At 33.1% G+C, this 23,079-nt stretch overlaps 1 protein-coding gene across 1 annotated transcript; it reads left to right on the top strand.

The window, feature by feature from the left end:
* The first annotated feature begins 15,659 nt into the window (after window positions 1-15,659).
* On the top strand, window positions 15,660-22,716 carry LOC145574852 (protein SPA1-RELATED 4-like). Its single transcript, XM_081632712.1, has 8 exons — window positions 15,660-15,943; window positions 16,903-18,172; window positions 18,647-18,804; window positions 19,199-20,129; window positions 20,202-20,348; window positions 20,483-20,794; window positions 21,352-21,411; window positions 22,150-22,716. The coding sequence occupies exons 2-8, from the start codon at window positions 17,315-17,317 to the stop codon at window positions 22,336-22,338; spliced, it is 2,655 nt and encodes an 884-aa protein (XP_081488838.1). The 5' UTR covers window positions 15,660-15,943; window positions 16,903-17,314; the 3' UTR covers window positions 22,339-22,716.
* Window positions 22,717-23,079: the final 363 nt, after the last annotated feature.

Below are 23,079 nucleotides of genomic sequence, written 5' to 3'. Positions count from 1 at the left end.
GTGTTGGATGCCACTTAGTTGTTATAATCAATTATGTTTATATCATCAATTGTGTTTACAAACTTGCTTTATCACTATCTTTAAGGGTATAAGGTCTGGAGGAACTGAAATTAAAATTCTTCGGGTTTTTTTTTTGTAAGTAAATCAGCAGCTTGTTGTATACAACACTAAATTAATGCTAAATATTCTCGATTAACTAAACATCTAACAGCTCAACTACTACAAGATCTACTACAACTAATAATGCTTTAGTTTTGTACATCTTGAAGTCTGCATTCAAGCGAACTATAAATTTGTCTATGTTGATTTGTGTGATTTTTATCCTCGCTGCTCTTATTTTGTGAATGTAGAAGTACATATATCCAAGTAGTAAGTGTTTTTTGAAATAAAATTATTTATAAATGGAAAAATTATCATTTTCTTTTACTTTATAATTACCTAAAAAGTAGAATTTCATAGAATGGTTTCATAACGTAGTGTGATTTCATTAACATATGGTGAATCAGATAAGTTAAGCTGGATATGATAACATAGGGTGGTTTCATGAACAGAGAGTAGATTGATAACATAGTGTGGTGTCATTGACATATGGTGAATTAGATAACATAGGTTTGGATAAGGTGTATATGGTGGATATGATAATATAGGGTGGTTTGATGAACAGAGTGTAATTTCTTTAATATAGGCCGAATTGGATAACATAGGTTGGATTTGATAACTTAGGATGGTTAACATAACATAGTGTTGTTTCATTAACATAGGGTGAATTGGATAAGTTAAGCTGGATATGATAACATAGGGTGGTTTCATGAACAGAGGGTAGTTTGATAACATAGTGTGGTTTCTTTAATATAGGCGAGTTGGATAACATTGGTTGGATTCGATAACTTAGGATGTTTAACATAACATATTGTGGTTTCATTAACATAGGGTTAATTGGATTAGATAGAGTGGTTTTGATAACATAGGATGATTTCATAAAAATCTAATAGCTAAACTACTACAAGGCCTTCAACAGCTGATAGGGCCTTAATTTTATACATCTTAAAGTCTACTTTCAAGAGAACTATAAATTTAATAGTGCTAAGCTCATAACATGTTTAGTATTTTGTTAAGGCTCAACATAGAGGAAATTGCATAAGTTTAATGATCCATATGTCTATGCTGATTTGAGTGATGTCTGTCCTCCCTACCCTTATAATGTGAATGTATCTGAATGGTTAAGGAGGAGATGATAAGGGTCGAATGTCTGTGATCTTGGTGTTCACAAATTGAAAGCACGCAGGTATCTACACGAGTTATATATCTGAAGTGAAACAGCCCTTGGTAATTTTTGTGTGCAACTATTTTATTTTTTTGTCCTCACACTATTGCTGTGAAAATTCCTGGTGCTGTTTTTTCCCTTCAATACCTCTACACCCTTTTTAGCAAAAATCTTTTATTTTTGGAATATTTATGTTCATGGTGTTGAGTTTTACACAATATAGTTTACTATATCCACAAAAAGTCAAAGCATTTAACTCTTCCTTCATACTTTCTCTCTTCACTTGGTCACTTAAGCATTTTACTCTTCCTTCACACACTTACTCTCTTCACCTGGTCACTTTTTGGCTTCACATTCATTTGGTAAAAAACTGAATAGCCTCCTCGTCTCCTAAATCTCTAATGGCAACCTCTTCTCCCAAATCTCCAATGGCAACAAGCGTTTCTTTCACCTCTTGTGGATTGCAGCCGGCTACAATCAGGAGGGTCAATTTTAGAAACCTAGTGTGTAAATGTTCAATCCCAAAAATAGCCCAACTGAACTCCTCCAAACAACCTTGAAGCAAAGGAAGAAAGTTCTATAGTTGTCCGTCGTGGCGGGTTTGATTATTATTCTTTTTCTTTAATTTTTTTTAGAGGATCTATATGACATTTAATTTGATACTTCACGCCTTCAATTAATCTAATACTGAAACAAAAGAAATTGGTAAAAATCAAAATTATAGTAATTACAACAAATTTCTAAAAAAGCATTCGATTTGTTCAAAGAAAGGGTGAATTTGTTCAAGGAAATTGCATAAATTTAATGATCCATCTATTTATGCTGATTTGAGTGATATCTGTCCTCCCAACCATTATTTTGTGAATGTATATTACCTATATCCGGGTGTTTTCTTAAATAAATTTGTTTCTGAAATAAAAAGTAGAATTTCATGGTGTGGTTTCATTAACATAGGGTTAATTGGTTAAGATAGGGTGGTTTGGATAATATAGGGTGGAAACCATTAGATATAGTGTGGTTTCTTTAACTAGGGTCAATTGAATAACATAGGGTGGATATGATAACATAAGATGGTTTCATAACATAGTATGGTTTTATGAACATAGGGTTTTTTGTGAACATAGTGTGGTTTCTTTAACATCGGGTGAATTGGATAACATAGGGTGAATTTGATAAGATAGGGTGCATATGATAACATAAGATGGTTTGGATAACATTGGGTGAATTGAATAAGATAATTCCATTAGATAAGGTGTATATGATGACATAGGATGGTTTCATAACATTGTATGGTTCAATAAAAATAGGGAAGTTAGAAGGGCATTAATCCACAAAGCCATGGTCTGTTTACAATAATTATATCATTTTCTTTTACTTTATAATTATCTAAAAGGTATAGGAATCTAAGTTCTTCTACTTGGTTTTCCCAATCATTCTAATGTGTATTACAGATTACTAGTATACAGTAGATTGAATCTGAAGTTCTTATTGTTTCCTGATGATCAGCTTTGCCAAGTTAGACTTTATCCAAGATAGCTTTAAGATGTTTATAAATTTAACATGAGATATTGATTTGATGAGGATGGCTTTCACTCCAAATAATATTGACTCACGCTTAATAGAAGCATAATAACAGTAGGCTGAATATGGAGCCCTAGCATTTGTGTGGTTAGGATGTTTACATTTTAGATTGAAGAGGCGTTACTTGATGTTTCGTAGGTTTCATGTATTGATTCTTCCTCCATTATTTTGCAGGACGAAAAATATTGTTCTTTCATCATCTGGGTGGATGATCTTTACATTCGCAAGATATATTTACTGGCAGATGCATCATTCACTGGAGATCAAGTTCATGAATCAATTCAAAAGGAAAGAAAACGAACCAAAATCAAGAAACTAAAGGTTGAATTGCTAGATGTGAAGCTTGCATACAAAAGAGCAATTTGATGTCAAATTGTTCTCGTTTTGGCCCTTGTGTTTGTAATTCATGGGTAGTATCACGCTGACGGTTTGCCAATGTCGGTGTTCGTATTGGTTGAACGATCAAAATCAATCTTACTATTTTTTTAGCCAAATAAGTCTAGAAATGATCGGTTTTATATAAATTAATTAACCTTTAATTATTCGATTAATATGTAAAGTTTAGACAATAATTGGGTTAAGTTTAGAGCACTATTGTTAAGTACTATGCGATTCTACATAACATAACTTTAAATATCATAGTTAATTTAATCCATCATATGTTATAAAAAACCACCCTGGATTAGTAAATTCCAGGCTTTCTTATATAAATAAAGTTATTTAAATATCCATTTTTTTTTATTTCACCCTTAATAAATCGAACTCCAAACTATACTACCTTCAAAAAAGTCAAAATAATAATCTTACATAATTTTTTTGAACAATATATCAATTTCAATCACCCCAAGGTGTCTACTATAACCAATGGTGGTTTCTGTAACCTAGGATGGGTTCCGTAACATAGGGGGATTTCCATTACCTAGGATGGGTTCCATAACATTGGGTACCTAAAATGACTTAGGGTGGTTTTCATAACCTTAGGTACCTGGTGTTGTTAATAAGAGGTTTAACTCATTTATTTAATTTTTTTTTTAATGAGCTCATTTATTTACTTAACAAAAACTAATCTTGTTAACATATGAAATTTTAAATCCTATAAAAAAAAGAATTTTTTTTAAAAAAGGAAGATACTAAAGCGAAAATATAAACACATGAGTAACCGTTGCTTTCTAACATCTTCCTCTCTTCTCTTCTCATTTACTCTCTAAAACCGTAGTCCCCATAATAAATAATCAGTTTATCTTTGTAAATTTACTCATTTTTGCTACAAGACTTCATATTGCAAGATAATTTTAACAATTTCATCTTTTTCTTTTTCGAATTTGGGTTTGGTTTTTTTTTGGGGGGGGGGGGGGTTAACTGTTCATCTTTTTAGGGTTTTTTTTTTGTATTGAAAGCTCATCTTCCTCTCTTCTTATGCACTCTACTTTCACAATTTCATCTTTTTTGGCTTTTTTTTTCGAATTTGGGGGTTTTTTTCGGTATAAACTGTTAATATTTTTGAGGTTTTTTTTTTTTTGTATTGACTGCTTATCTTCCTCTCTTCTCATGCACTCTACTTACATAATTTCATCTTTTCTGGCAAATTTTTTCAAATTTTGGAATTTGAATTTGATTTTAAGAATTTAGTAAAATTAGGAATGTGGAAAACCATTTATCAAAAAAAAAAAAAAAAAAACCATTGTTAGGCTATGTTGTTAAGTACTCCATTGTTGATTTGTTAGTGTTTTGGGAAGTGAGGTCTTTAAATGTGATATTACCTTTAGGAAATTTGGAATATGTGGAAATTTGTCAAATCTAACTATAGAATACAGTGCTTATTTCTAAGTTTTCATGTATATGGAGTATGTCCACCTAACAGATTCTATCATCATATGTTTCTAATTAATCTGGAAAATTATTCATAAGCAAAACATGTATTTTAAGATTGTCTATTTACATGCAGATGTGCAGTAGTCTATTTAAAGGCATTTCAATCTGTAATTGCAACCACGGAACTGTAAAGTTGATGCACATTGGTTAGTGTTTTCTGGGAAGTGAGGTCTTTTTCAATGAAATTACCTTCTAGAAATTTGGTATATGTGGAAATTTGTCAGTAAATTCTGCCTGATCCTCTTTGCCCATTAAAACCCATCTAACTATAGAATAAAGTGCTCTTATTTCTCAGCTTTCATGTATATGGCGTATGGTTACCTAACCGATTCAATCATCATATGTTCTAATTAATTTGGAAAAGTATACATAAGCGAAACATGTAGTTTAAGATTGTCTATTTACATGTAGATGTGCAGTAGTCTATTTAAAGGCATTTAAATCTATAATTGCAATCTTAGAACTGTTTATAGATGTGTTGCCCTCTTGTTTAAAGTTGATGCAGACGGATAAAAGATTTGATAATTTTTGCTGTGTCATTGGTATTGCAATTAGTATAAGGAAACAAAGGAATTAGCTTTGGTAGTCCAAAACAGAGGTACTCAACGCAATATTTCTATTATGATGTTTTTGTTGTATGTGCTTGCACGAGGTTTCAATCCCGGAGAATATGGAATCAATCCCAATCCTGAAGGCATCTACTGTACAAGTATACCCACCCACCCAGCCTCCCCATCCTATTTTTAATAATAGAAAACTCATCAAACTAACTTACTTTTTGTTTATATTTGTATGCACAAGGTTTCCAATGTTAAGCGTCTCTTAAAGCATTGGGAAATAAAATGATGAGAGACGATATGGAAAACCTCGAAAAAATGGAGGATTCAAAATTCCACCCTTTCCTTAAACAACTTCACACGATTGTTCATACTACAAGCTCAACTAAGTCATTAGCTGGCTCCTCTAGAGTAGTCTTCTGTTTCGGTATAAGGTTCAATGAAACTAATATGGGTTTTACTGTTGGAGATGTGAAATTCAAGCTTTGTGCCAATGAAGTAGCAGGTGATCTTGGGATTCCTAATCAGGGAACCATACTTGATGAAGAAAGAAAAGGAGGAAAGGAAAAAAAAAGCGAAAAAGATAGAGAGGAGGTCAAACCTTTCTTTAATAAAATTCTACAATAACTTGATGGAAGGACATGAGGAAAGGAAAAAAGAGAGTGAAAAAGAGGATGATGGAGATAAGAACAGGAAAAAGAAGAAAAAAGAAAGGAGAAAGAAGAGACCGAGAAATAGGAAAACAAGAAAAGGAAGCAAAAAGGAAAGAAGAAAAAAGGAAAGCGGAAAGAAGAGAGCGAGGAAGAGGAAGAGGAAGAAGAGAACAAGAGAATAAAGCAAATAGGACAGACTTTTATCAAAAGACATCAATTGTTGGATATTCTACAGAGTATGCTCGTGAAGGTGGATGATGCCAAAGTGTGAAAGATTTTAAAGAAGTTTTTCTATTACTATCTTATAGAGGGAATCCTACTTGTTTCAGCGGACAAGACTTGTAGAATAAAAACCTACAAGCATGTTCAAAACTTCAAAAAAATTAATTGGGCTTCAGCTATATTTAACAATATTCATGGAGCCAAGAAAGTTGCCGCCACCAACTCTTGCTTTTCAGGTTGTTCACCTGTTCTGAAGGTATACAAATTGCCTACCTTTGCACTCTAAGAAGATTTACCAGGTTTGCTGGCATTGAATTCTTAATGTGTTTTAATAATGTGTTGGATGTCACTTAGTTGTTATCATCAATTATGTTTATATCATCAATTGTGTTTACAAACTTGCTTTATCACTGTCTTTAAGGGTATTTTTCAGAGCATAAGGTCTGGAGGAACTGAAATTAAAATTCTTCGGGGTTTTTTTTTTTGTTTTTTTGTAACTAAATCAGCAGCTTGTTGTATAGAACACTAAAATCATGCTAGATATTCTCTATTAGCTAAACATCTAATAGCTCAACTACTACAAGGTCTACTATAACTAATAGGGCCTTAGTTTTGTACATCTTTAAGTCTACATTCAAGCGAACTATAAATTTGTCTATGCTGATTTTAGTGATTCTATCCTCCCTGCTCTTATTTTGTGAATGTAGGAGTACCTATATCCAAGTAGTAAGTGTTTTCAGAAATAAAATTATTTACAAATTGAAAAATTATCATTTTCTTTTACTTTATAATTATCTAAAAAGTAGAATTTCGTAGAATGGTTTCATAACATAGTGTGGTTTCATTAACATAGGGTAAATTGGATAAGTTAAGCTGGATAAGATAACATAGGGTGGTTTCATGAACAGAGGGTAGTTAGATAACATAGTGTGGTTTCATTGGCATATGGTGAATTAGATAAGATTGGGTGGTTTGGATAGAGTATATATCATTATATAGGGTGGATATGATAACACAAGGTGGTTTAATGAACAAAGCGTAGTTTGATAACATAGTGTGGTTTCTTTAATATAGGGTGAATTGGATAACATAGGTTGGATTTGATAACTTAGGATGGTTAACATAACATAGTGCGGTTTCATTAACATAGGGTGAAATGGATAAGTTAAGCTGGATATGATAACATAGGGTGGTTTCATGAACAAGGATAGTTGGATAACAAAGTGTGGTTTCTTTAAAATAGGGCGAATTGGATAACATAGGTTGGATTTGATAACTCAGGATGGTTAACATAACAAAGTGTGGTTTCATTAACATAGGGTTAATTGGATTAGATAGAGTGGTTTCGATAACATAGGATGGTTTCATAAACATCTAATAGCTCAACTACTACAAGGCCTATAACAACTAATAGGGCCTTAGTTTTATACATCTTGAAGTCTACATTCAAGCGAACTACTCCCTCTGTCCCTAATTGTTTGCTCCACTTTCCTTTTTAAGGTGTCCCCAAAAGATTGCGACATAATGCTTCTGGCATGTTTTCCCACTTGCACTCTCTCTATCTCTCTTCTCATTTATATTTGTGTCAACCCATGTACACCATTTTTTGCCCAAAGCCTTAATAAAGTGAATTTATGGTTTGGGGCAAACAATTGGGACAGAGGGAGTATAAATTTAATGGTTCTAAGCTCCTAACATGTTTAGTATTTGGTTAAGGCTCAACATAGAGAAAATTGCATAAGTTTAATGACCCATCTGTCTATGCTGATTTGAGTGATGCATGTCCTCCCTACCCTTATAATGTGAATGTATCTGAATGGTTAAGGAGGCGATGATAAGGGTCGAATGTCTGTGATCTTGGTGTTCACAGATTGAAAGCATGCAGGTATCTACATGAGTTATATATCTCAAGTGAAACAGCCCTTGATAATTTTTGTGTGCAACTGTTTTATTGAATTTGTCCTCACACTATTGCTGTGAAAATTGCAGGCAATTTTGTGTGAAAATTTTGAAGTTCTGAGGCCTGAATTAAGAAAAAGCAAAGATGGACTTCTGCCTATTTTTAAATACCAATCGAGTAGGCAACAGTTGACTAAATAATGGCCTAAGGTGCAACGCCTGACTATAAAAGATGTAAGTGTGAGCAAATCTTATTAATTTTGTGTTTAATGCAACCCAATTTTATAACAAAAGTGAGAAGTTCATCTGAATTTTGGTAGATCAAGATTAGGAAATGCATTAAGGAATGCAATGAATGTGAAGTCAAGTCCTTGGAAACCCGTGGTCCAATCCCTATAGATAAGGATTATATTGTTGATGAGTATTCTGACCAAGTAGCGAAACTATGTGGAGGTAAATTCTCTAACTAGTGTAATTGATAAACTATTCATTAATAAGTAGTGTGTCCAAATTTGTTGCATACCCAATATTAAACACACAAAACATCCTAAGTATAATTAGTGTTAAATCATACAGATGCCCTCCTTCAACTGTCAGTTCTACATGGAATTCAGCAAGCTAGGGGCCGGAAAGTGGAGCTTGGATGTTATATAGGTTCCGACCCTCAAAAGATTGTTGATTTCTTAGTAACCGATTTGAAGGCGGATAGTAGCTGGTCAAGTTGGAATCTCCTTGAAAAATTATGTGGTACTGAAGTTGTTGATGCTTCTCTTCATCACGTTGTCAATCTTGATGACGACAATGTTGTTTCTTCTAATACTGATGCTACTGCACCTGTTACTACTTCTTAAAATAATGGTTCTGAGAAAGAGGAGAAGGCAACAATGGAGCCAGAAGCTAAAAAAGCTGAAGAGAAGAATGATAAGGTAAAGGGGATAAAAAGGCAAAAACCAAAAGCCCCATCAGATAAGGAGGTGATCAAGGGGATAGAGGGTGAAAAGAAGGCAAGGGGGGAAAAACGAAGAGGAAACAACCAGTGGGGGAGGCAAAGGTGAGAAAAAAGCATAAACAAGTAGAGGAGGCAGCAATGGGGGCAGAAGCTGAAAAGAAGAACGAACCAGTGTACTAACCATCAAGGAAATTAAAAAGGAAGCATAAACTAATAGATAGGTATACACCTGGATAAGTTTACACCTTGATTTCATTTATGTTTTTATGACTTAGACATTGATTTCATTTATGGATTTCCTTTGTAGCTAAGGTGGAATTTTTACTCCCGCTAAAGCTAATTATTCAAGTCTAAGGATTTTGTATTTATATTAGCTCAAACCGTATTTATATTAGGACATATTGTGAATTCTAACCTAGGATGGATCATATAACCTAGGGTGGTGAAGATAACCTAAGGTGGTTTGGCTAACCTAAAGTGATTTTTGTAAACTAGGGTGCTTTAGATTACCTAGGGTGATAAGAGCAGGGTCTCTATGATTGAGGGTAGCATCTCTATGATTGAGGGTAGTGTCTCAATGATTGAATTGATTGACAGTAGGGTCTCATTGAAGGTAGGGTCTAATTGATTGAGAGTAGGGTGGTTTCATTAAAATATGGTGTTTAGATAAGATAGGGTGGTTTGGATAATATAAGGTGGTATATAGGGTGGATATAATAACATAGGATGGTTTCATTAACATATGGATGTGTTCAACAGTATGGCTTATAGGTCATAACCTAAGTATATATAGTTATTTATGCGCACACACACAACACCTAGATTATGGACTAATTTATATTCATGGTGTTGATTTGAAATCTTATGAAATAACAATAATTGAGTTATTTTTCTATAATATTTTTACCAACTAATTTCATTTTTTTTCCTTCAAAAAATCTATTAGCTATTACTAAAACAGGTCATGTTTACATGATCATTTTGGACATATGTCAAGCTGTTATTTAAAAATTTCCCCCTAATACAATATATGATGTTAGCTTTGATTTTTTTTTTTTTTTTGAGTTATTCTACTTAGCTTATTTTTGGAAATACATTGTATAGTATTTGTAGACACCCAAATGTGTCTCCCCAAAACCAAACCCAGTGATGAATACCTTTCATGTCATTTGATTATCGAACGAAGTAAAAGTGTGAAAAGTTTAGTGATGTGGTTGTTTTTATTAAAATATCTTTCTTTCTGTTTTTGAAAATATTTCTTTTCTTACTCTATTTATGAAGAACGTCCAATCCAGTATGGTTTGGTCCATGATAAGGGTCCAATAATGGTGTAGTTGGATGGGGCTTGAAAAGACCTTTCCAACGATATATTATAAGCCCAATTCCGATAAATAATGAGGAAGTTATGGCCAAAATACTAAACTGGGCCCAAATCGGATTTTACCTACGACTCAATGATCATGTGGAGGGTCCAAAGGTTTAATACTATTCCTAAACTAATTAGGATTAATTAGAAGCTTCTATGAGTTTCTAAAAGATCTTAATTATCCTTTTTGAAAAGATAAAATCAAATAATTTGAAATTGAATAAAACTTTCCTTTTTTAAATCCTAATTCTATTCTAATTTAAAGATGTTCAAAGATAGTCAGATATTATTTTTGTACCACATAATCTTTATCCAAATCTTATATGGTTGGATAGATCTTGAAATTATCTTTCCAATGATATATTATAATATTAATTCCGAGCTATAACGAAAAAGATATGAATGGAATACGAAACTCTATCCAAAACTGACACCCTTCCACTATTTCGGCCATATCTTTTAATATACAAAATATTTTAATCTGATTTTAATTGGGTTAGAAATTAGACTTCAATAGCTTTCCAACGACATATTATATAACTTATTTTGACTTCTGGATCAAAAGATATGATAAAAACAAAATCTATAAAAAAATTGTTCTAGTGCCAAACGACAGGTCTTTCGCCTGGCGCTAATACCTGTCACCTGGCGCTGCACCTGTCGTCTGGCGCTAAATCTTGTCATTGATGACAAGAGGTCTTTTATTCCGAATGGGACTCGAACTCTTTTCTATCGTATCCCGAGCTATTTTTTCTATAAATACGGGTCGTATCTCCCCGTTTTTAATAATTCCCCACAATCATCTCTCTCTATTCTCTCTCTCTCTTCTTTTTTTAACTTTTCCCTTTTACAAAATTCCACATTCACAAGTTCTAGACACACCTAGCCAAGTTCGAGGTTGCCTTCGCCCTAGACGTGAAAGGTTGATAATTTCTGAGGGTTTGGTCCCAAACCTTATTACAATTCTTTGATTAGATTTATTGTTTATTATTTTTCCTTGAAGTTACTAACGTGTTTATTTTGTTATTAGAAAGAGATAAGAGGCATCCAAGTAAGTAATTTAATTGTTATTCTTTTGATATAGAAAGCATGCTTTGATTATTTTAATTCCTAGTATCATGTTAGGATGTCTTTATGATTCCTAGTATTATGTTTAGGGTAATAACTAAAATTTCTAATATCATGTATATTTTATTATAATGCTTCCTATTTGTTTCCTAATAGCATGTTAGTGTCGTGTTAGGGCTAACTGATCTTTATTGTTTAGTGACATGCTAGGGTTTGTTATTTATCTTGTTAGTATCATGCCTGGGATCTTGTTAATATTATTATGCTTTATTGAGATTATTTTGATGATGATTGTTATTATGTTGCTTGATATTATATTATTATTTGTTATTGCTTGATCACGCCTTTTATGCATGTTTAAAGGGAATTTGTACTTGTAATCACGCTTAATAAGATAATTAATAATCTTGTTTAAGATAATATGATTATAATTCAAGTGATCGCCAATAATAGATTTGTTTGTGTATTAAATTCAACCAACATAGATTAAACAGGTTTAGGGTTAATCTAATGATTGTATGTTAGTCAGAAAGCGCACATGAATACGAGAAGAATAAAGTAGAGGCCTATTTTTAGGGCAAGTTCAATCTCTTTTAGGTTGGATTTGTACCTTCATCCCCGAACTTCCAGTCATGGTTCCAGACCTATTGGAGTTAACGATCTCCTAGATCGTTAAGGGGTGTAACCTTCACCCTGTGAACGGTTTACAAGTTCCTAAAACTTGTTGGCGACTCTTTTACTCTAGCTTCCTTCCCTTTGGACGCCACCATGCTTAAGTGTATGATCACAGTGGGGCTCAAGTGTGGGATGCTTGAAATATTCCCTACAGTATTCTTTTTCGAACTAAATTAATTCATTAATAAAAAGTCATACGATATCTACATTATATTGTATAGTTTTATTGAGAATAACATTCATCATCAATGTAATATAATGTATACTATGTTTAAATATTTTCAACACAACTAATCAAAAATAATATATTTTATCTCTCAATTATAATTTTAATAATTTTGATCTTATTATTTCATCTTTCTTATATGCATTACATTTGTTTATTCCACATATGTTGCCTCATTTTTACATTATATCACAAATTAATTATGGGAAAAAAGTGGTCGGGAAAAAAACTATTACTACCATGCATCGAACGGGCACTAATCTAGTATATATATTAAAACTCATGGCAAGAATTGTAATCTTGTCACGTGTCATCATTCTTGTCACGTGTTGTCATGACTTGATAAATGATGCGGGGTCATGTGACTCATGTCATATTAAAACTGATCATCAATGTTTCCTCACAAAAAATTTATAATATATATATATATATATATATATATATATATATATATATATATATATATATATATATATATATATCATTCTTTTGTTTACTCATCCATACTTTGAAGAAATTTATAATGGTAGATAAAAATTCCTGTAACAAATAAAACAAACTAATATGAAGTATAAAGTTAGGTTACTGCATATTTCATAATGAATTTTGATAATGTTCAATAATATTAAAAAAAATAATAATTTTTTTTAAATTATAAAACCACCAATAGATTTCACTTTAATTTATTATAATTTTTTATATGCAAAAAATGACCCGGGGCCTCGCCCGGGCTTAAAACTAGTTTTAAATGTACAAGATAACGAGCGCTCCAGGACGTTAGATAAGAGAATTCAAAGTGGTAATATTAAAGTAAAATAAACATACTTAATATTACTATTTTAGGTAATATACTAAGGTATAAGCTAACGAACGCCTTGGAGTGTTGGATAAGATAATAAAAAAAAAGTAATAATATTTATTTGAAATAAACATTAATTACACCAACCGACGCTGATTTTGACTGTATTCCCAAATTAATATCATTTTAAGAAATATTTTAAAGGGTTATCCAACCACCCAGGAGCGATTCATTAGCGAGATCCACTAATTAGTTAGCTAATTAGATTAGTACTCGTGCGATACACAGTAGTAATAATCTTTTTTCCCATAATTAATTTATGATATAATATAAAAATGAAGCAACTCATGTGGAATAAACAAATGCAATGCATATAAGAAATATGAAATAATATCTGTCAAAAAAAAAATGAAATAATTAGGCGAAAATAATTAAAACTACAATTGAGAAAAAAAATATATGTTTTTTTTTTAATTAGTTGTGTTTAAATTTTTCTTAAAATAGTACACATTATATTACACTAATGATGCATCGTATTCCCAATAATACTATACAATGTAGATGTCGTATGACTTTTTATTAATGAATTAATTAAGTTAGTTCAAAAAAAAAAAAAAAAAGCTGATAGCCTGATATTATATATTATATTGGTGAGAATTTATTTTAATAGCTTGACATGATATGTTGAAAATGATCGATGTGATGTCGAAAATGATTGATGTAAGCATTAATTGTTTCAGTGAATTTATGGAAAAAAAAAGTTATACGTCGGTAATATTATTTCAGAAATATTTAACAGAAAACTAACTCAATTATTATTATTTGATTAGATTTCAAATCAACACCATGAATAGAAATGTTTTTTCCCCATTGAACCCCACTGTTGTACAACTATTTAACGGTAATATGAATGTTAATATTGTATTTTTGGATCCGTTATTTTATACTCTCCCACCATATTTCAACCTTCTAAATTATAGATTATTCTCCCTTAATTCAAAGCTCTCAAAATCTGGTGTAATTATTTTAAGTAAATAGAAAACGAAATACAATTAGTCCCCATTCATTTCACCTTATTTTTGCTGAACTGAAATTATTTTTACTGAACTGAAAATATTTTCATTGAACTGAAATTATTTTTGCTGAATTGCAATTATCATTAATTTTTTTTTTACTGATTTTCTAGTATATTTCTTCTTTAAAGTTACTAATTTTTACTAAATTGAATAATTTTAACTGAAATGAACTTATTTTTACTCAATTGAACTTGTTTTTGCTGAATTGAAATTATTTTTACTAAATTGAAATTATTTTGATCAAATATTATTTTTTTAAAGTGAAGTGAACAAGGTCTTCTTATAAATATTACATATAAGATTAGGAATAATATATTATTATAGATGTATCATACAAATATTTCAAAAACAAAAGATTTTTGTTAAAAAAAGAAAAACAACTCTGATGTTTGTTTTAGTATTATGTTATTAATTATTGATTGATGATGATACCTCATAACGCTCGTTTGCAAGATCCTTATATAAAATACTCGTATTGAACAAGTTCGGATAAAAAGCACGCCCCTATAACAGTTATGCACAACTGATTTTAGTAGTACTACTAACAAGTGTTCATGTCAATTCAATTATGGATCTGGGTCGCACCCGTCACGGGAGAGTGCAAGTCTACCACTTTACAAGACCAAGAAGGTTCCACCTTAAAACCATTTGGCAATGAGGGGAGTAACCCCTTAATATTATATAGTGGTGGTAACTGTTGAATTCTTTCAACGTGGGATTTCATTAGCACTACACTCCTCCTTTCATGGTGTTCACTTCAGTTTAATTTCAGTTCAGTTCATCTCCAATCAGTTCAGTTCAGCTCCTAATTTCCTTCTCTTATAAAATATTCTTTCAGCTATATTCAGTTCAGCTCAGTTCAACATATGTGAACAGGCCCTTAGCCTTTTTTAGTGTGGGACAAGAAACGCTCACATGTAGGTTGTTTATGGGCTCAACATTTCAGTAATACTGAGAACATGAAAGTACTACTGAAAAGGTTTTACAATACTCCCTCTGTTTTCTTTTATTAGCATCAGTTTGATCGGCACTTTGACCATTAATATCTTTAATGGTTAATTAGTAAAATTATAAAAAAATTATATTATGAAACTAGATATTATGACAAATCTAATGATATATTATACAATAACACTTATTTATTTTATAGAGGTGAAAAAATCAAGTCAACCATATAGGTGAATAGTGCAAAAATCAAAATGATGCATTTAAAAAAATTCGAAAAGAATACTTTTTTTTTTTACCCTCTAAGTAGTATTTTTAATTTTTTATTTTTATTTACAAAATAACCACTTATATATATTTGTTTGTATGTAACTGTTACGCCTTTAAATCCATCCGCAACCATCGGCTTTCATTCCACCCCCATCAATTAAACAAAACAATACCTGACCAATCAAGAAATCTAGCCCATATCCTAAAACTGTACAAGAAACAATTCCGTATACAATAATTAATCTTCTACTGTATTGGTCATTATATTAAATTTAAATAAACATTTGTTTTATATGGTGGTGTGGAAATTATATGGTCCACGTTTTATTTGGAGGGATTTTGTTTGGCACCTTTTATTTCTGATTTTCTGAAGAAAAAAGGCTTGGAATTTATGAGGTTGTGGTGCTTTGCTGTTTCTTCAGCTCTGTTCATCTTCACTAAAAACTTTTTCTGTTTTTTGTTTTGGGTTTTCAGGTTGATCCCTCTTTTCATTTCAACTGTTCTTCTTCAACTTTATGTTGGTTAGTTTCTCTCTTTCTCTCTCCTCCCCTTACAATACTTGTAAAATTTGAGGTGAAAATGATGAAATGGGAACTTAAATGGCTGTATGATTAGAGTTTTATGTGTATTTTAATATATTGTTGATGGGTTTTTCTGGGTTTTTGCTTTTTTACTGATTGCTGTATGATATTTGCATGTTTATGAATTATGCTTTAAATGAATTATTTTTTTAGGAAGATCAAAGGTTTCTATAATTGTGTGAGTTTGGTTTTGTGGGTAATTCTGTGAATTGTCAGTTTCTGTTGTTATTGTAATAAGATTTGTAATTGTTGTACTCTCAATAGTGCACCAATGGGGTGTCGCTTTGTTTCCTGGACTCTTCGCTTTACCTCAATTACCCGTGCTAGATCTTAGTACGCACTCGGACATGGGTATTGACACTTCTTGACACTATTTTGGATAAAAAAATTTGAATATATTAGCCATGTCTTACACTCGGATACATACTCGTGTATGATATGAGGTGCCTAGCTCAAGTAACATAGAGCGTTAATGACAAATTTGTACAGAAGTTAGCTCTTATTTGTATATGGGTAAACTTTATGAAATAGATTTTAAAGCATGGATCATATGGTATTATCTATAGTGTGGTCTCCCCTACTACTCTAGGTTTACCACTTTACCTTTCCTGTGATAAAGTCATGGAGGTTTTGATTGCCAAAAAAGTGTTAAATGTTTTAATTTCAGTAACTACTGATAAGCGTTTGCTAAAAGGATTGCCTCTAATTCTTCACCTTGGCAAGCCTTGATGTTGCCTTTCATGAACAACTGTGGCATGTTTATAAGCGATGATCTACAATATTATGAATTTCATTTTCATGTAATTATATGACTGAAGGTTGCTCATCATATTGTTATAAATGGTTGAGTTTAGCTCTACATAGTTGCTGACATGTGAATTTCTTCTTTTGTTAAGGAGATTCTGAAGAAGGGATTATATTTGTGAGGATCGATCGTATTCTTTGGATGATAAATTATATTAGTGAGGATCAATTATATTCTTTGGATGAATTGAATGAGTGAAGGAGATAGAGTAGATACTTGTGGTTTGGATATATTGCTTTAGATCTTTAGTCTTTTGTTGGTAGACTGTGTCAGTCTTAAGTTGGTTTACATACATAATCTCAAATTGGTTGCTGACATAAAATTTCATGACATTCAACATAAAAAGATGCTGGAGGTTCAAATGAGAGTTGTATATAGATATATGAAGATATATTCTGAAGATTTCCTATTTGTGGTTTTGTATTCCGGGTAGATGACAAGATGACCTTGGGAGAATGTGCTTTTACTGAATGTATATGAGCTGTTCTTGGTGAGGTAATATCTGGATGAAAATGGAAGGTTCATCTGATAATGGTTGGCGTAAATCTGCTAGTTCTAGAGGATTGGAGACTTCTGCATCTTCTGAAAGAAATCTGAGGCTACTCCATGAAAGTAGACGTAGCTTATCTACTGATGCATCACGTAACTCAGTACATGGCAGTGGGCGTAAGGTAAGAGATTCTTTCGGGCAGGCTCCAAGTGACTATCTCAGGAATCGCCTTGGAGCGTCTGGTGTATCAGAGGATGAAGTAGCTACGGATCCTGTAGTTCACAGCATTGAATGGGGTGATGTCAGCTTGAGGCGGTGGCTGGACAATCCAGAACGTAGCATTGATGCAATTGAGTCTTTGCATATATTTAGGCAGATTGTTGAGATAGTTAGCACTGCACATTCTCAGGGAATTGTGATTAATAATGTACGGCCTTCCTGCTTCATAATGTCTTCCTTCAACCATGTATCTTTCATTGAGTCTGCTTCTTGTTCAGATTCAGGATCAGATTCCTTGGAGGATGGGTTGGATGGCCAAGATACAGAGAGTAAACAGCAGTGTTCATCCTTGTGTAATGATGAACTGAATGAGCAGAGAAGTGGGTCAAGCCATAGAGAATCACAACTGATACCAGAAACCATTGGCTCTAAGTCTTACACAATACAGGCAACAAATCCATCTTCTGTAGAAGAGAAAGGTTGGTGTGAAACTAAGGACGCAAAAGGCTGTAGAAAGGCTGGAGAAAAGCGGTCTTTCCCAATGAAAGAACTTTTGCTGATGGAGTCAGGTTGGTATACTAGCCCAGAGGAGATTGCTGGTGCCCCATGTTCCTGTGCTTCAGATATCTATCGCTTAGGTGTTCTTCTATTTGAGGTCCGTAAACATGGTATTGTCTATGCATTCTTAGAATCTTGGTTGGCTTAGGCGTTTGATGCTAAATTATCTTTACCTTTGAAAATTTTTAGTGTCTTTTTTATTTTTTATTTTTATTTTTATTCCCATCTTGCCTGCAAAAACGTAAATTATACTCCATCCAGAAATATTTATCACATTACTCCAATCCTTCATAAGTGAGCATATGGCATGATTTTTTGAAAAGGTCGATTGGGTTTTAACAACACTCTAATCATCACTCAACTCAAGAAAGTGGGAAGTCCAAAAATAAACTATTACTAGTCAAGATAAGGTGATAGATTTTTAAGATCAACCATTAATATTTGAGGTAAGGCAACAACATTTTTCTGGAATCATGAAATAGTGTATTTGACAATTATTTCTGGATGGAGTAATTATAGTGGAAATCAGACGAGGAAAGGTAGCTAATGTTGAAAGTATCTGATGAAACAGTTATTTTGCACGTTTAGCTCCATTGAAGAAAAAAGCGGAACAATGTCTAGTTTACGACATCGAGTTCTTCCCCCACAACTTTTGCTGAAATGGCCTAAAGAAGCTTCATTCTGCTTATGGTTGTTGCATCCAGATCCTTCTAGTCGACCAAAAATGGGGTAAATGCTACTAATTATTCTTCACATTAGTTTAATTTGGTTTGTATGTTTGTTGATTTATGTGTTCCTTACATTCTGAGGGATGGAAATTGTTTATTGTTAGTATTGGAGTAGATTGGACATTAACCAATACTTATTTTTTTGGCTTTCTTTCATGCATAGTATTAGCCTGCTTGTTTTAAGTTTACCAAAGTTTCTCTAAACTGAAACTATTAAAACTAATTAAAATGAGTTATTATATTGAAATTTGAATACTCCTACCGATCTCAACAAAAAGTTCCATTTGCTGTTTGATCACATTTTTAGTTTGGTGAACAATAGTTTCTAATTACGAACTTTGGTCCTTCAGGACTTGTAAATTATTTTATCAATCTTCTCTCTTTGCCAATGTCAGTGATCTGCTGCAAAGTGAGTTTCTTAATGAACCTAGAGATGATTTAAATGAGCGTGAAGCTGCAATAGAACTCAGGGAAAAGATAGAGGAACATGAATTGTTGCTTGAGTTCCTTGTGCGTATGAGACAGGCCAAACAGGATGCTGCCAGTAAGTTGCAGAACACCGTTTCCTTTTTATCTTCTGATATTGAGGAAATAGTAAATAAACAAAAAGCTCTAAAGAAGAAAGGAGGCACTTTCTCAGGCTCGGAGAGGATTCGGCAGTCAGCACCAGATCTCATTCCAATTAATTCTGTTGAACATGATGCAACAGATCATAACAGGCAAGAAGTTCAGATACATGATGCCGTGAAGTGTAGTTCTGTTGAAAGTGAAAGTCATAATCAGGAAAATTTGCTTTCAAAGAACTCGCGATTGATAAAAAACTTCAAGAAACTTGAGTCAGCCTACCTTTCAACAAGACACAGGCCAGCCAGGCTGTCAGGGAAGCCAGTGGGTGGCCATTCTCAGCTTAGCAGCAATAGTAGAGGGTCTGTAGTTTTAACTGAAAAAAGTTCTAGCGTTTCATTAGCTAAAGAGCAAAGGAGTAATAATGGAGAAAGTGGGTGGATTAGCCCCTTCCTTGAAGGTTTATGTAAGTATCTGTCGTTTACTAAATTGAATGTAAAAGCAGACTTGAAGCAAGGGGATCTTCTGAACTCTTCAAATCTGGTATGCTCTGTCGGTTTTGATCGTGATGGAGAATTTTTTGCAACTGCTGGAGTAAATAAGAAGATCAAAGTATTTGAGTGTGATGCCATCCTCAATGGGAATCGTGATATTCATTATCCTGTCACTGAAATGGCATGTCGCTCAAAGCTTAGCAGCATTTGTTGGAATAGCTATATCAAAAGCCAGATTGCATCTAGTAATTTTGAAGGAGTAGTGCAGGTGGGTTGACTCTCTTTGAGCGTTATGTTGATTTCTAAAAGTTTCATCCTCATTTCTTTGTGACATTTGTAGGTATGGGATGCTGCAAGAAGCCAAGTGTTTGTGGAACTCAAAGAGCATGAAAGGAGAGTCTGGTCTGTTGATTTTTCGTCAGCAGATCCAACACTGTTGGCGAGTGGAAGCGATGACGGTTCAGTCAAACTCTGGAGTATCAATCAGGCAATTCTATTACTGCATTTGGTGGCTGTCAGCTTTGACAATAAACGTACTGTTGTTATCTAATTACTGTTGCTACAAGGTCAATGTTCTGGGGTTGTGATGATTTGTTTCTCTCACATGGGTTGTTGCTGCAGGGAGCAAGCATCGGTACCATCAAAACCAAAGCCAATGTCTGCTGCGTTCAGTTTCCCATGGATTCAGGTCGTTCTCTTGCTTTTGGTTCAGCAGACCACAAAATATATTACTATGATCTGCGGAGTCCTAGAGTACCATTATGCACATTGATTGGGCACAACAAAACTGTAAGCTACATCAAGTTTGTGGATTTCAACACTCTGGTATCTGCATCAACAGATAACACTCTGAAGCTTTGGGATTTATCACTGTGTGCATCTCGTGTTGTTGAGGGCCCTCTTCAGTCATTTACTGGTCACACAAATATGAAGGTATGCATTGACCTGATCTGATCTATTATGGTTGCTCGTATTTAATTGCTGGATGTTTAATCTGATAGCTCTGTTGGTGCTAGTAGCTTAGTATAATTAGCTGCATTTTTTTTAAATGTAATAAAGTGTACATTTTATACCAATGTATAAGTCTATGCTCCTCTCCTACCTAATGATATGGATTAAGCAAATGTTTTAAATAGGCATTATTGCAAAATTTCTGTAAGGGGATGCAGCTTCTGTACATGAAATATAAAGAAGTAGAAGGTTACTATAACACCTTCATACATTACCGATTTCTCCAAAGCCTTCCTATACAGGTAGTCCGTGATAAGGCAATAAAGGAAGGGCTTGAAATGTTTGCTGCCTTACCCTTCAGGCTTCAACTACGGAGTTGAACATTTTAGTAGATCAACCTCACCCTACATCAAAAATAAACTTAAAATAAAATCAATTCAGTAGTTGTAATTGTGCATACTTTGACTTGTTACTGAAATTTCTGTCCACCTGTGGCTTAAATGATTGCTTGTTGTTGCTAACTCTTTTCTTGATTTCAGAACTTCGTAGGTTTATCTGTATCAGATGGTTACATTGCTACAGGTTCTGAAACAAATGAGGTAAGATCAATTGGATAGGTTGTCTTCATTTATTATCTATTAAGTTGCTCTTGATTCTGTGAAATATAGAAATTGTTACTCCACAAATCTATTACCATTGTACAGAGTTACCATGAAACTAGTAGTAGTTTTTAATATGCAAATTGAAAGTAACCATGAAAAAGTGATTGATATCAATAACAGTTAAAATTGAAGAATATTTTGAATATGTTCCTACTATTGCTATATATTTTGAAGCTTAAGCCGTTTTTTCCTATCTGAAAACACTCATGCCATTCCTCTTACAAGTTGCTTTTAACCCATTTGTTTCCTTTTTGTGGATGTTCCAACCTATCAATTGAAGCCTTTTGTTTACTTGATCACTTAAAGAGATGATGATGTATCACTGTTATACTTTTTATGATGTCATTTAAGAGTAAGCGCACACATTAGCTTGTCATAATTTGTAATAACAATACCGTATATGAATGATGATTAGTAAGGGCATTAATGGACGTTGCTGCTATGTATATTTTATATACAAAGTAGAAGTGATCGCTTTTATATTTTAGTATTTGCTAAATGATACTTGTATACTTTAAAAATCAGCCCTATATGTCCATAGTTGCCTGATTCTGTTAAGCATGTATAGGCTAATAGGCTAATTTTACTTAAAAGCCAATTTATCAACAGCCTCTGACTATTTTCGCCTCTAGATCAGATTTGTTTGCTGAAATTAGTTGTGGTGCCTATGAACAGGTATTCATTTATCACAAAGCCTTTCCAATGCCAGCTCTGTCGTACAAATTCAGCTGTTTAGATCCACTTTCGGGCAATGAAACAGAAGACGCTGCACAGTTCATCTCTTCTGTTTGTTGGCGCGGTCAATCATCAACACTTGTAGCTGCAAACTCCACTGGAGATGTCAAGCTGCTGGAAATGGTTTGATTTTAGATTGCCTTCAGCTGGCAAAGAAAAAATGTATAGAAGAATTGGAGGAGCTACTCCCCACAGATTCCTTTTTCGAGCATTGTTTGCTTGAACTTTTCGGTTGGTGAATTGGTTGGGGGGATTAACCATAGCAATTTTGATATTAGATCAGAGCCGATGCCATGGGTGTGAAGACTCGGATATTATTTGCTGTAAATAATTTTTTTAGGCACAAAGAAGGGTAATATGAGCATGCCCTTGTATAACCCTCTTATATAGGTCAAAATCTTATTTTCTCACTGTTGGAGCCTTCCAATTAGTGATTTTGTGATGCTAAACTTTCATTTTTCAGCAATGCAACTTAAATGAAATACATATTATATCTTTACCATGTTACATATAGTCTTTCATTAGTTTCCTATGACAGGATAGTGTTAAAAGGTGATACATTAAATATCATAAGTTAGACAAACTAAATTCAGAGAGTAAACTATTTTTTTCGGTCAATTCATCCGACATCATACGTTAACTAAAAGTGTTTACAAAGCATCAAAAGTACAAGAAGCTAGCACATACAGCATAAGCTAACGGGGTTGATCAAAACACTTGCACAACAGATACTACTAACATGAGCTTTTCTAGCTCTTACAAAACTAAAACGCAACATCAAACGACAACACTCTTCTTGAAGACCCTTGAAAGTTGGAAAAACCTTTTAGGCTGCAATCCTGCAACATTGGAATACTAGTGTGCCAAAAA

The sequence above is a fragment of the Chenopodium album genome, chromosome 13, assembly GCF_948465745.1.
Source record: "Chenopodium album chromosome 13, dcCheAlbu1.1, whole genome shotgun sequence".
In the NCBI taxonomy this organism is placed as follows: Eukaryota; Viridiplantae; Streptophyta; class Magnoliopsida; order Caryophyllales; family Amaranthaceae; genus Chenopodium; species Chenopodium album.
This window is presented reverse-complemented; position numbering and strand designations above follow the sequence as displayed.

Coding starts and splice junctions, on each gene's coding strand:
- LOC145574852 (XM_081632712.1), top strand. CDS start 17,315: ATGAAAATGGAAGGTTCATCTGATAATGGTTGGCGTAAATCTGCTAGT. Junction 20,130..20,201: donor ATTTTGAAGGAGTAGTGCAG/GTGGGTTGACTC, acceptor TGACATTTGTAG/GTATGGGATGCTGCAAGAAG. Junction 21,412..22,149: donor CAGGTTCTGAAACAAATGAG/GTAAGATCAATT, acceptor GCCTATGAACAG/GTATTCATTTATCACAAAGC.